This window comes from Paroedura picta, chromosome 3, assembly GCF_049243985.1.
Source record: "Paroedura picta isolate Pp20150507F chromosome 3, Ppicta_v3.0, whole genome shotgun sequence".
Lineage (NCBI taxonomy): Eukaryota > Metazoa > Chordata > Lepidosauria > Squamata > Gekkonidae > Paroedura > Paroedura picta.
The window spans coordinates 55,034,737-55,049,705 of NC_135371.1; the positions used below are offsets into that span (position 1 = coordinate 55,034,737).

The following is a 14,969-nucleotide window of genomic DNA, read 5'->3' on the forward strand; positions in this document are numbered from 1 at the left end:
CCTGAAGACACAAAAGTGCTACTTCCTGGGTTCTTGTGGGGCAGTGCCTGCCCCTTTGGGTGGAAGAATGATAGTGCTAGTGCCCTGCTTTGGGGATGAAACACATTTTCAGGCACTATAGTGCTCATAAACACAATGCTAGGTGTTGCTGTTCTAGGCAATAGTTCTTTTCAGTTACTGAGAGGTGGTTGAGACTAGAGCAGGTGCTTAAACATTGTCCCTTCCATTGATTTTCATCTGCTGCCTCTTGGAGTCCCGCAAGTCTTCAGAGTATTCCAGTGAGATTCAAGAACCAGCACTTTCCCAAATATGCCAGTAATAGATGGGCATCTGTTATATTAAGCGACAGAGAGAATATGAAGGCCTGGTCGGACTTTCGGCATGCTCTGTGTTTCTGATGAAGGAACAATGCACATGCAAGTGTGTTTGGGTTTTTTTTTTACACAGTTTACACCATTGATTGTTTGGATGACACAACAGTTGAAAATAGAATGTATTAATGAGCTATTTGAGAACTGTTCATTGTGCAAATAATCTCCAAATTAATCAGAAAGCTGTTTGCTTCCATGTGCGAATTAAACACAATGCTGCTTTTTAAAATCTCGTGTTTAGCATAGGTACTTCATTTTGATACGTCAAATATACTTGAATCAGTATTGGTTTATCAGTAAGTAGGGGAAATTTACTGGAATAATGTCAAGATGTAATATAATTAAGTTAAACATAGAATCTCATGGGGCTATTTGGAAGCTATTCGACAGATTTGTCAGTTATGAATTTTTCAAACACCAGAGTCTGGTGTTTGCTAATGAATCTTGGAATGTTGTTATAGGGTTTTATATTGCTTTACTGCCAATTCCTAAAAATACCAGGTCCCAAACAACCATTGTGGTTGTTTGTACAGTCAAACAGACAATGAAAATACTACAGAATAGAGGCTAAGAACTGTAGGCTTTAGAGCAGTGGTGCGCAACCTTTTTGAGGTTGTGGCCCATTGCCAAGGGGTGTGGGGGGGATGGCAACCCGGGCCCCCGAACATGCGCAACAGCCCTGTGCAAAAGCTCATGCGCGTTTGGGCCTGGTGAGGGTGCAAACGCGCATGCACAGAGGTTCTGTGCATGCGTTCGTGCATGAAACTGCCGCACGTGCATGCTTGCGCCCCCGCCAGGCACAAACGTGCACGCGTGGCAGGTCTGCGCATACACGTTTGCACCGCCTGCATGCCAGCCGGGGCCTACTTAGGATTCAACCCAGGTTTATTATTAATTTTTTTTTTACTATCCTCAGACTTTGAAACTCTCAAGTTTAATCTTTTTAGTTTCTGATAACTGAAGGTGCTTTTTCTGGTGTTTGTACTAGAATTGGATGAATTGAGATTCCTCAATTGAGATTCTTTAACAAAAATCTAGCAATTTTATATGGTCTTGTTTTTAACAGTCCTGGCTCTAAGTTTTCTTCTCCACTGGGATATAAATATTTTGAAGAATAAGAGGTGACCTTTGGCAAGCTGCCGCCTCTTCTCTTCCGTCACATCAGCAATGTTTACTTATTTTGTCCCCTTGTATTTTTATCCTGCCTTTGTTTGTCACAGGCCACTTGTATGGGTAACGCTGACCTGTCTTATGGGGCCTTAGCAAAGCTTACTGTGAAATAACTTTGGAAACTTGAAATGAATTTTGCAAGCCCTTCTTACTAACTGGTGTATTATCTTGCTTTCTGTATGGCTGCACAAAGGGAAATACATTTTCCAAGTGGAAGCAAAAAGAGATGTATTTTGTTAAGATTAACAGAATAATATCCGGGAGCACTTACATTTTAAAGGAAAGGTAGACAAGCAGCTGTCGGAGTTGCCTTTTCAGGAATCAGGTGTATCCTGACCTAGGGCAGGTATTGGGATTAGATAACCTTCTGAAAGCTATCCAGCTCCAAAGTTATGGTTGTTTGAAAAAAATTAAAAGATAATTTAAGAAGGAACATTCCCTTTATTATAAAGATGCTGAAATGAGAACATTTCTGAAGAGAGTGAAAAAAGTAAATGTGTAGTGCTTTAAATATTGATGTTGTAACTCAAAATGTTGTTTAAACCACTTCTTCCAGTTGGTCAGGATTCGTGTTGGGAAAAGATAAATGCAATGAAAGTATAATATTGAAATGGAAAAACAGTATGTGTATATCTCCAGCTTGGAAAATCAGAGTTGTTGCAAATCTCAATGGTAGTTCATGTTAGGTTTTGGTTGGCATAGATGCTAACTACAAGTTTTTTCCTTTCTCTTTTTTGTAGTATGCATGACCAATTGTCCCACGCTAATTGTTATGGTTGGCCTCCCAGCAAGAGGGAAAACGTACATCTCGAAAAAGTTGACACGCTACTTAAATTGGATCGGGGTGCCTACAAAAGGTGACTGATTTTTCTTATTGTAAACCCACGTGGAAGAGTACATGTGTTAATTTTGCTTCCATGTAACAGAGATAACAATGCAATATGGTTAGAAGAGATATATCTCTGTTCTGTTTGCATTGTGCTGTTCTTCCAGAAAATGACATGTTTTTCCCTTACAAAAACTTTTTGAGTTGTGACTGAGAATGATAGCTACTATCTCAAAATCATCCAGTGAGCTTTATTAATGAGCGGGGATGGGGATTTGAACCTGTGTCTCCTTGTCATAATCCAGCATTCTAAGCAATACATTGTACCAGCTCACCAGAACTCCACAGATTTCTGCCTGTTTTAAATCCAGTTTTCCCTCCTCCTTATCTGATATTAGATTGTGTGTGAGCACATCCTCTTAAACATAGCAGAATGCAGCCAGATGACATTCCAAATGTACAGGATAAGAAAGCTCTGTTACTGTGGAGATGCTATCAGGAATAGCTCTGGGCAGGATAAGCTGGAGAGGAGGGCTCTAGTCTTGTTACAATAGTTTGGAGTGGCTTTTAGTACTAGTAGTAGTAACATGGTTAATATTACAATAATGGAAAAAAGGTGAAATAATTGTTGTTTTTCACATAATTATATCCTTATCCATGGTTCCTCTATATATTTGTGAAACAGTCTGGGGTATGGAATGTGTCCGGCTGTCCAAGCTGGAATAGGGCCTATCATGGTGCAGCCAGCAAAGCTCCAACACACTGCATACTTCACGTGTAAAGTATGAAAGCAAAGCTGGCTGCACCCTGATTGGCCCTGCCCCTGCAGCTTCCGCCCTCTGTCCCTGGACTCTAGCCTCTTTGTTCTCAGACGTGCCTCACTGCCTGGAGCCAGCAGCAGGTAAGGGAGGAGGGCCCTGGGCAAAGCCCAAAGCCACCTTAAGCTTCCTGGCCAGGGGAGGGGACAATTTTAAGGCCCATCCTTAGGAACAGGCTTTGAAGCTAGTATACATATAACAGGTTTTTTAAAGTATACATTTGTGTGTATGTGCACAAACATACATGTAAAGAAGCAGTCTATAACATGCAAAACTAGGGAGGAAACTAGTCAAGCACAAACAAAAGAAAACTCCTTTAAACACCTTCATGCTTCCCGCCCCTATTATGTTTTAAGCTTTTTGTTTAGCCCAATCCTATGCATACTTGTTTGGAAGTAAACTTAGTTCAATATGACTTCATTGTCTGACGTAACATTTCATATTGGCCCATTGTTTTATTTATTGTGAAGCTTAATTGCGACTGGTTTGATCTTATTCAGGTGAGTGGCAGCGTTGGTCTGAAGCAACAGAACAAAGTATGAGCAGCACCTTTAAGACGAATGAGGTTTTATTCAAGGTATAAGCTTTCATGTGCAAGCACATTTAAATTGGATCCAAAACAGCTGAAGTAGTGTGCTTGCATATGAATAAATACCTTGCTTATACTTGAATAAAACTTCATTGCTCATAAAGGTGCCATTGTACTCAAACTTTGGTTTGATCTTAGATTTACATGACCTGCAGCTAAGTTCAGGTCAGTAAGCACAGCATCTTTATAGGAATCAAAGAAAATGGCTGAAGTTAAGGAGTTGTTGGCTTGCTATTGGTGAGCAGACATTACACAATCTGCTACTTAGGGATAAAACCATTGTGCAACCTGCTTAGAGCATGGGACAGAATTTTGGTTGCCCTTCACTATATTCCCTTTAGAGCAGTGGTCCCCAACCTGCGGGCCGCGGCCCGGGGCCGGGCCGCGAAGGCCATGGCGCCGGGCCGCGGCTTCCTCTCCCCGCCCCCCCCCCCCGCAGTAAAAAACTTCCCAGGCCGCAAGCTTGCGGCCCGGGAAGCTACTTACTGCGGGAGGGCGGGGAGGGAATCAGGGCCGGGCCGCGCCCGTGCAGGCCGCGCCCGCTCGGCCCGATCCGCGGGCGCGGCCGGGCGCGGCTCGCGGGTGCGGCCCACGGGCGCGGCCGGGCGCGGCTCGTGGGCGCGGCCCGACCCGTGGGTGCGGCTCGCGGGCGCGGCCCGAAGCATGGGCGTGGCCCGCGCGGGCGCGGTCCCTGCGGGCGCGACCCAATGCCCTGCCGGTCCCCAGCCTAATAAAGGTTGGGGACCACTGCTTTAGAGCTAGTATTTAAAATCCTAAGCTTAAACTGGATTGGGAGAAGGATGGTATCTTTATACTCATATGTGCTGAGCTGTAGTAGAGAAATTAAAGGCGCAACCATCAGCAGGAAAGTTGATGTTGACCATCTTCAGGGACGTTCGAGGTTGTGGCTGTAGCTGGATGTCTGGAGTACTCTGCATCCATTCACACAAGTAGGGCCATTTTTGAACATTTCCATCTACTCATAGACAACTCTGAGAGGAAACTTCAGCGCAGCGTGACAACTCGAATACTAAACTGTAAGGTCAGCTGGCTTGCCAGACAGACTAGTCACATGACACTCTCAGACATGACTCCACTCCCGCCCTCACTGTTTCCAACGAAAATATAAAAGTGCAGAAACATTTTGAAGACCCCTCATAATACAGGTGGATTATGATAATAGATAAAATTTTAATAGGAAATTCATCTTTGTCTCCCTATTTTGGATAATGTGTGGAAGAAAGTATGTAATATCAAGCTTTCTTCTCTTATTTGTACAGGGAAGGGAGTCCTTTTATGTTGGTACTTCACTCCAGCAAGACTGAATAGAATGTATAATACAAGTGGTTTTAAATGTTGAAGTGTTTTCCCCCTGAATATTTTGTTTTATATCTCTGGTGGAGTTACTATAACATATAACAGTTTTGATAGCAAACTGATTTCAGTAATTTGTGTAGTTATCATAGCCTTCCATAAATATGCTGATATTAAATCTTCTAATTGCTCAGTCAGTAACCTTTTATTGGCATAAAAAATCTTCTCATTGCTACTGGTGTTGGTTTATTCAGATATTGTTCCAGCATTACTGGAATGGCTCCAAAATGTTTTGAACCTTATGGAACATTTAGGATGGATGTGAGTTCTTCTGCTGTGTATGGGTATATAAATGGAAAATTTGAACTATATTTGTATTTTTGAATAGGTCTGTGTTGTGAAACTTTGTTGTATTTATAATAAAAGTTAAAGCAATTTTGTAACATGAAATAAGGCACACGTATTCCAAACCAGCATTTAAACACTGATTTAAGAACTTCCACAGAGACTGATTGAGCCACTGTGGCCCACAGGCAAAAAAGGCCGGGGTGTCATTAATATGGACCCAGGGCTAATCCCCAAGTCCATATGACACTGCTGGCATGATGCTGACTTCCTGGACCTGGCACAAATCAGGCTCCAGAAGCTCTTCACCATGGCAGGCCCACCTTCCAGGTTCAGCTCCTCCCAATCCTTTGGAGGGAGGCAGGAGGCAAGAAAATGCCCTGGACAGCTTTGTGGTTCTTCATGGCACTGTGGGGCAGACCAGGGCTTAATTTTTTTTTTTTTTTTGTAGGAAGGTAGGATTGCGTTCCACACAATTTCTACAAAATAACGCCCCCTCCCCTGTGTGGTGGAATCTTTCTGCCACCACTGTGTATCCAGGGGGAATACATTTCAGCAGAACACAAGGGCACATGATCCAGCACTGAAATGCAGCTTAGCAGCAATGCACTGGCAGCAGCCTGGAGTGGTGCCGCTGGTGTAGAATCGACCCAATAATATTTACGTACCAGAATCTGCATGTGTAGTGTTTCCATTAGGAGTAGATATTGGAAGCTGTGAACTGGACAATCTGAGTATCCTAAACCAGTGGTCCCCAACTACCAGGCTGCGGCCCGGTGCCGGGCCACGAAGGCCTTGGCAGCAGGCTGCGGCTCCCTCTTCCTGACCCCCCCCCCCCCCGCAGCGAGAAACTTCCCAGGCTGCAAGCAAATCGGCTGCCAAAGCAGCTGATTAGCTTGCAGCCTGGCAAGCTTCTTTCTGCGGGGGGGGGGGGGGAAGCGTGGCCTCCGGCATGCCTGCCATGCAAATGCGCATGCTCGGCAGGTCCGAGCATGCACTTTTGTGCCCAGTGGGTCCGCAAACACACGTGCGCGGCAGTTTCGCACATTCACGGACCTGCCATGCGCAGGTGTTTGCGGCCCCACCAAGAGCGCAAACGTGCATGCGCGGCGAGTCTGCGTATGCGCAGGAGATCCACGTGTGCGGACTTGTCCTAAACTATGAAAATGGGTTTATGCCACAATTCTGGGATTGTCTACACATGGCAGCTTTAGGAGTATGGATGATCACAGCTATTAACCAGCACTGTGGGCCAACATAATTTGATATTCTTTGTTGATTTCTTAAACAGAATTTAATGTTGGCCAGTATCGCCGAGACTTGGTAAAAACGTACAAGTCCTTTGAGTTTTTCCTGCCAGATAATGAAGAAGGCCTGAAAATCCGAAAGTAAGTTTATTTGTTTTTCCCTTTTGCTTGACATTGTTGCTTACAACCTAAAAATGCTCTGATTTTTCTAACCATTAGGAGTAGCTGTTAGTTCTTGTTCTTAGCTAGTTCTTGTTTGCAGTGGAAGACGAAGTAAGGCAACTTTTCCAGTGAAATAATTCATCACTTCTGAAAACAACATTCTTTCCTAATATATAAGCTCTTTCACAAGAGATAATACAGTGATTAAAATCTCGATACTGTCATTCCAGCTGTATATTATGGAACACTCTTAAACTATTTCTGCATTTATGGAGTTGGATTCTTACACATCTTTGTAAGATATCTGGATTCCTGAGGGTTATGTTGTACTTTAAGCATCTTAGGAACAAAATAACTGCTATATATTAACAACATATTGTATTCAATAATATAACTGCTGTATTTTTTTCTTTAAGAACATGTGCCTTAGCAGCACTGAATGATGTTCGTCGGTATCTCAGTGAAGAAAAAGGGCATGTGGCAGTAAGTTTCTTCCCCTCTCCCCTTTCTTTTCTGAAAAAGTCTGAAAGAGCCAGTTTGGTGTAGTGGTTAGGAGTGCGGACTTCTAATCTGGCATGCCAGGTTCGAATTAGTGGTGTTATTGCAAAATAATGTTGCAACACCAGTGATTGTAGGAATATCTTCAGCTGAGATAATTCTGCAATATCCAGATCCTGTCTGTTGTTATTTCTTAAGCTTACAAGAAATGTTCCTTTTAATTCTGAAAAGTCTTGCAAAGAGTTATGGGGAAATTGTATTCAAACAAATGAACCTTGTGCCACTGTTAACTAACAGCTGATGTGGACTGTATTCTTAAGCTTGATTCATGCGTGCAGGAGAATAAGGTGACATGGCCCTGAGATGAAGTTAGAATTGTCTGCATTAGTTCAGACCATAGGTAGTGCCTTGCAGCTTTGAATGATCTTGTGATTCAATAGAGATCTAGCTCAGGAGGGAGAAAAATATTTAAACTCTCTTTGCTTGTTCTGTTTGTTTCTGTTTTCAGGGAGTTTTAAGCGTAGGGGAACTTTCCTTGTGGTGATTAACTACCTACAGTGAATTCTTCTACATTAAGTATGCCACCATTTGCATCAGTCCAGATTTTATAGTTTGACAACATGTTTAAGAATTCTGTCTGAGAGAAATAGGGAAAAAGCTGTTGGGGAAGTCAATTCTACTTTGGAACTAAGATCTGTTTTGGAACACTGTATTCAACAGCCAGTGCTGTAAATTTTTCCTCTTCTTAAGCTCCTTGATTTCCAGTGAGGCATGCCTGCAGCTTTGAGTGATGTCTTTAGGAACAGAAAACAGTGTTAACTAAGAAATTAATTCAGTTTTACTCTTCCATTGATGGCTACTCTATATGTTGCTGTTTCATGTTTTTACTTTTGAAATTGTCTGTTTTCTAGCTTACAAACTTTTCCTTTTGTTGAGAATGCTTTCAGGAAAGTGCTCTATTACTTCTCCTTTTCTACATTTTCACAAAAGGTTAAGAGGGAATGAATCTATTGAATGTGTGAGAAAGGGTCTGGCATAGCAAGCAAGCAGGACAGGATTTTTACAGATTGCATACTTACTGTTTGTTGCTCAGACATGACAAATTCCAGTCCACCTTTATTGTAGCATCCCCCCGCAAGTTAAATGCAGTCCTCATGGCTGTGTCAAACAAGTTCAGTGAGTTTATAAACCAGATTCCCTTGACATATGGCTTGAGCAGATGTTAGAAAATAGGCATGGGAATGCCTCCAGCTGTGACAATAGGTTTGTGAAGCATTGGGCTTTGTTCAGTACTGGAGCGAGATATGTAACAATAATTTTCCGCTATGTGCTGTAGTAACAATAAGTTCCTTCTTATTCAGTTTGAGTCTCTTGCAGTGTAACCTATGCAAATATAGCCTGGGCTCTTGAAATACATGAGTTTAGATTGGAGTAACTGTACAGGATTACAAACTTCCTAAACTTTTCTAACGCAAGGTATTTGGGCTAATCGTTGCTTTATTTTTATGTAACCAGAAAATTATTTTATTTTAGAGAAGTATATCCCACAGCACAGTTGCCTGCAGAGCTAAGGATCTAATTTTAAATTATGAAAAAGCCAATAGCAGTAGTTTACAGAGATCATCTTTTTTTTTGAGACACTTAGAACCATAGCTATATCAATTGTTCTGTGATTTCTTTATCTAGGCCAGTGGTTCTCAACCTGGGGGCTGGGACCTCTTTGGGGGTCAAATGACCCTTTCACAGGGGTCGCGGCACGGTGAACAGCTTGGCGGGGGGAGGCGCTGCCACTGTTGCCACTTCTTCTGAAGGTGCCCGCCAATTTATATACAATTTATATACAATCTTGAACAATGGATCTTCACACCATTGGTCAGTTTTGGTTTAATTTCTGTGAAAGAATCTTTATCCATTGTTGTTCCTCCATATATTTATGAAACAGCCTAGGGGGTGGGACGTGTCCGGCTGTCCAAGTTAGAATAGGGCCAATCAGGGTACAGCCAGCTTTGCCCTGATTGGCCCTGCCCCTGCAGCTCCCGCCCTCCATCCCTGGACTCTAGCCTCTTTGCTCTCAGATGCCTCAGTGTATGGAGCCAGCAGCAGGTAAGGGGAGAGGCCCTGGGCAAAGTTATGGTGGAGGGCATGCCAAAGAGGGCCTCCCGGCCTGCTAGGCTGGGCCTGCTGACTGCCTGCTAAGGAGCTCTGTCCCAGGCCTCCTAACGAGCTGCCCAACCCCCTCCCGCCCCACTTGATCTGGCTGCGAGCTGCAGCCCAAAGCCATCTTAAGCTTCCTGGCTAGGGGCCAGGGGAGGGGGCCCTTTCAAGGCCCGTTCTTAGGAACGGGCTTTGAAGCTAATACTTGCATAATTTTATGGTTGGGGGTCACCACAACATGATGAACTGTATTAAAGGATTGCGGCATTAGGAAGGTTGAGAACAACTGATGTAGGCCTAGCACAGTCTCGTATATTTATACCAACTGTATGTTGTTTCATCAATGAAAAATTTGCTGCAGTTCTCCCAACGCTTTGGACAAAGCCCTGTCGTCATATTCAAATAAATGTGCATCTTCTTGTGTGGACCACTTTTTATGTGTATGAAAAACATAAATGTTTCTGCTTGCTGTACAGATCCAAGAACATACATCTACAGTTTGCAAATATTTGCCACATAACTGTCAAAATGTAAAATGCAACAAAGCTTTTCTATTATATCCTGTGGCACACTTCCATGCTGCAGCTGTGCTTTTTTCTTTAATGCAGCCCTGCTCCCTTTTTTATCTTCCAGGTTTTTGATGCCACAAATACTACAAGAGAACGCAGAGAAACCATCTATAAATTTGGGGAAGAAAATGGGTACAAGGTGAGTTAAGAGCAAAAATAATAGAATTACATGGAGGTGGGATATGCCAGTGCTTTTATTTGCAGTACTTGGGTCCCATGTTAGCACTGTCTGTGCCCATAGCCATCTTGGAAAAGTGTCCCCTCCATGGAATTTTGTTAGCTATTTTAAAAAATAAATCTTTTAATTTTAGATAGGTCTGAAGAGTGTAAGAAAAGAGAAACAGAACATTTCTCCTACAATATTTCCTTCCCTTCTCCCTCCCTCGAGTCTTTTCTTCATTTTTCTGGTCTTACTTTGAAAGTTAGTCCAAGTAGTAGCACCACTGCTCTCGGAATCCTTCATCCGGTCTTCCATGTACCTTTGATGTGAGCTTTGCCAGAGTTTTGTTAGCTATTAATTTAATATTGTGAAGTTAATTAGTAGCTAGCTCCATTTGCTAATGTTTCTCGTAATAACAGTTAGCCATAACTCTTGCAGTCTCTGACCAAGGAAATGCTCTGTTGTCTTAACTGCTCTCTTGCAGAATTTATATTTTCATTAATTACCCAATTTGGGTAATGTATAGGCAGTTATGACATTGTACTGTTTTGTTTATATGGCTGCTGTGTTGAGCGGAAGAAGTCTTGGGGCATAATTTTATGCATCTTCCAAAAAGCACCACACTAAACAGTTGAAAGCAATTCTCAGGTGACAAAAATCCTGATGTTTAATTATAAATGAGAGTAGTCAATTTGTATACACCTCTTTGTCATATCAGAAATCTCCTGCACCTAATAATTCAGTTTTTGTTATTGTTGCTACTGCTTCATCAGAGCAGACTTCACAGAAGAAGAGATGGGGAGTTGTGTGTATCTCTTGCACTTCTTTCTAATGCCAGCTATGAAGCTATGCATTTTGATCAGTGACCATATCAAGACTGTATGCAGTCTTTATAACTTTCTGGCTCCCTTGAGATGGTTGTATTTTGTTATCAACTATTTAATTAACTAAAATTGTGTCCCTTGCAAATTAGAAGGGAAATATATACTTCCCTGAAGGGACAGTCCATGCTGTTAGTGGGTTACAAATTTTGTCATGTATATATATGCAGAATTGTGGGTTTGTGTTTGGAGTAGTAGCAGATAAACTCTCGTCTCTTTTCTCTACCCCTCACCCCACCCTGTTATCCATAAATGTAATTCCTGTCCCGTTCAAAGACTTTTTTTGTTGAGTCGGTATGTGTTGATCCAGAAGTCATCGCTGCAAATATTGTGGTAAGTAGTGACTTCTTTTTTTTTTTAACAAAAAAGTTTGTCTTGCAAATGTAGCTTACAAACTAGTCATGCAGTCCCTTTTCTTCCTTCTGCCTCAGCATTGGCTCCTTTTTATCTCTTCTTTATCTTTGTTTGACTTGGGCGGACACTAGCTGTTTTTCATGTGCAGTTCACATCATATCCAATGCTCCACTTCCTGTTTTTTTTTTGTCGATAGACCTTATATATTGACAGGAGGAACAAAGTTGTGCCCCACTAAAGTCTCACATAGCCCTGCCTCAGTTTCTTCTTTTGAAGGCAGATTTACAACATGGCACCTTTGTACTCATTCACCCAGCCACTGTCATCTGCCTTGAGTTCCTGTAAGGTCGAAAGGTGGCCAGTAAATATTTAAAATAAATAAACCTCTTAGGTAAAATTTTAACACCTAAATTTTTTTGAGCGGGACCCAGACTGTAATCTGGCAGCCCCACAGTGTCTTGAGCTTCAAGTCTAGATGCCACTTGGCTCCCCTTGAACAGTCTTTTTTATTTTGAACTAAGTCACTTAAGACTGTGTTGTCTGGAAAACTAACTGTGCGTAGTTGGTCTTCTGAAGAGCCATTCAACACCAGGTGGGAATAACATAGGTAAAGGTAAAGGTATCCCCTGTGCAAGCACCGAGTCATGTCTGACCCTTGGGGTGACGCCCTCCAGCGTTTTCATGGCAGACTCAATACGGGGTGGTTTGCCAGTGCCTTCCCCAGTCATGACCGTTTACCCCCCAGCAAGCTGGGTGCTCATTTTACCGACCTCAGAAGGATGGAAGGCTGAGTCAACCTTGAGCCGGCTGCTGGGATTGAACTCCCAACCTCATGGGCAAAGCTTTCAGGCGGCTGCCTTACCACTCTGCGCCACAAGAGGCTCTTAGGGAATAACATAGGTAATTCATTACTTTATTTCAAGACCCTCATTATTCTTTAATATACAGCACACTGTGAAATATTTAGGAAAATATTTCGGGAGAAAATTATACAACTCTGTAATAGGAAAACCCTTGTCAGAGGAATTGTAAGAGACTTATCTGAAGACTATTTCTGTGTTACTGAAATAAAATTAACAAAAATGTTGGTGTGGGCGCCATCATATTGAAACCGGAAGAAGAGGTTCCTGTTACACTTACGAGCAAACAAGGATAATAATTTACCTTCCAGGTTCTTCCTACTGTTCAGTTTTCAGAAAAGCCTGTTTTAAAGTATAGGCTCTTCAGTGGTATTCGTGATTCATAGTCTTTAAACAGAAAGCGTATTTAGCTCATGTTTCCTTGGAGGTGTCAAATCGAATACATTTGCCCATCCAAGGATGCATTAACTGGCTTCTTGTTTATATAGTTCAGGTAAAGGATATATATATTTAAGTATTCCTGTTTTCTCCTCCTCCCCTTCCTCCCTTAGCAAGTGAAACTGGGCAGTCCTGATTATGTTGACTGCAGTAGTGATGAAGCTACAGAAGACTTCATGAAAAGAATTGAGTGTTACAAGAATTCATATGAGACGCTGGATGAAACTTTAGACAAGTGAGTGTCCACATAAAACTGGATGTTACATACTTTGTTTATCCTCAAATTCTCAGTGCTATGTAAGAAATGTTGGCTTAGTTCTCACTGGGAAGGTAAATTTGTTGCAGGTGGTGGTGGGACATCATGCAGTTGGACGTTATATGTAAAATAATTCCCTGTACTCATACATAATGACATAATACATGGGGCAGGAAGCTGGGATGATGGCAGCAGGGTAGCCCCGATTGTGCACGACGCTACCGCCATCCCAGCCCTGGCCCGGCGCAGTGCCCTGGAAGACCCGCAGCAAGGGTACATGGTATTTTCCACATTCCCTGGGATGCTGTGGGCACCAGCGGGGGCTGGGTTGGGCTTGCGCCATGCATAATCAGCCCGGCCATTCCCCTGACCTACAGTGTCCCTGCAGGGGGCACCGCACGCACCTGTCAGCTCTGCAGAGCTGGCCACAGATTCCCACCCACTCCCTTAGTGGGAGAGTGGTGAGGGTCCCATTCCCTCCACTCCCCCCCGATGCTACCGCCTCCAGGCGGCATGCTGGGCTTTCCAGCACCGGCATTTTGCACGTGCGCTACGCTGGGGCAGCCCACATACTCCGGGAGATTCCCTCCCCCATGAGTACACGGGAAGCACCGGGGCATACTGCCCTGGCATGGCTGCTGCCGTGCATAATGGGTCTATGTTTAATTTTTACAGGAAGAAGCCTTCTAAGTCCTTGGATTTGTGGGCTCCTGTGGTTTGTAATCCAGAATTTTGAACAAGTTTCATTTATTGTATTTGTTCAAGTCAAGTGTCACATCCCAACAGCATGTATCCAACGGTGCTGTTCCATAAATATAAAGCTGTGTGTGCCTGTGTGGCAGTTTTGGTTAAACCCCCTAAGTTTATGTACATATTCTATTGATCCATCCAGGGAGAAAAAGGGATGTTTTTTTGGGGGTGGGGGTGGGTTGTGGCAGCAGACTGGGGGAAGTGGAAAAGTGCTTGCTGCAAGGTCCATGGATGGTTCGATACATCCCATGTTGGGAGAGAGGAATTCTTTAATATCTGAGCTGTGCATGGGAAGATGGAGAGTACAAATCCATGGATTTCCAAATCTCATTCTTGAAATATTAATGATTTGATTGATGCTTGAATGTGGCCTAGATATTGAAGTAAAGTTTATCTTAGCTTTATCATTGATATGCTGTTTTTCTGTGTGTAGCATTTTCTGAATGTGTTTTCTATGAAATCCCCCTCCCCCCCGATCTGGAAGTCTGTGCTCCAAACACTGATCTCCCCCTTAAAAATTAGACTGTTGCCACTGTACTATTCAGCAGCCAGGCAAGTAGGTCAATACAAGTTACTAGGGCATTTTCCTAATTGGGTGAATAGTGGCACATTGATGTCGAGAAATAGAATACAATCTCTGGCACTCTTCCAATTTACAAAAGCTTCTCAGCTTGTAGTCTGCTATTGCTTGTTCACCAGAGGCAACCAAGAAAGTGTCTTTATTCCATGTTGCTTTACTGTTGGATGTCTCTATCTTAGTAGAAGCAATCTCTGGTTTTGTACACATGCACACAAATACACATATGAAAAAAACAGCTAAATTAACAGTTCAGTATTAGTTCATGCCTGTGAAATAAAGCTAAATGTTGTATAACATTCCTCTTATGCTGTGTTATGCTGAAACCGGAAAAAAACTTCAGTTATCATTATCTGCACAGATAATTATTTGTGAAATGAAATTCTCCATAACTGTGTCTAGGAGGATGTACAGTTATCTCTTTAAGCAGGAAGTGAGATGTGTGCATTGAGCTATGGCTAAAACAGTGGTTCTCAGCAAAATATGTACTTCTCACAATATGTGCATCTCAAATATGTATATCTCAGTTTATTTGTTGTGACTGTCAGTGTAGTTTCCAACTCACACTTCCTGTTTTTGAGTGTCACACTGTACAATCAACTGTCCAGTTCTTTATGGACCACACAGGTA

General features: G+C 42.7%; 1 protein-coding gene across 5 annotated transcripts in view; it reads left to right on the forward strand.

Moving 5' to 3' along the window:
- The window catches only part of PFKFB4 (6-phosphofructo-2-kinase/fructose-2,6-biphosphatase 4), a 90,339-nt gene that overhangs the window by 45,217 nt on the left and 30,153 nt on the right, over positions 1–14,969 (forward strand). For all 5 annotated transcript variants that reach the window (XR_013229060.1, XM_077325751.1, XM_077325752.1 and 2 more), the window contains exons 2-7: positions 2,282–2,398; positions 6,725–6,821; positions 7,259–7,325; positions 10,128–10,202; positions 11,381–11,437; positions 12,870–12,991. Coding sequence is in view for 4 of the 5 variants with exons in the window: in XM_077325751.1 (XP_077181866.1) it covers positions 2,282–2,398; positions 6,725–6,821; positions 7,259–7,325; positions 10,128–10,202; positions 11,381–11,437; positions 12,870–12,991 (535 nt within the window). In the remaining variant the exon portion in view is untranslated. The remainder of the gene's footprint in view (positions 1–2,281; positions 2,399–6,724; positions 6,822–7,258; positions 7,326–10,127; positions 10,203–11,380; positions 11,438–12,869; positions 12,992–14,969) is intronic.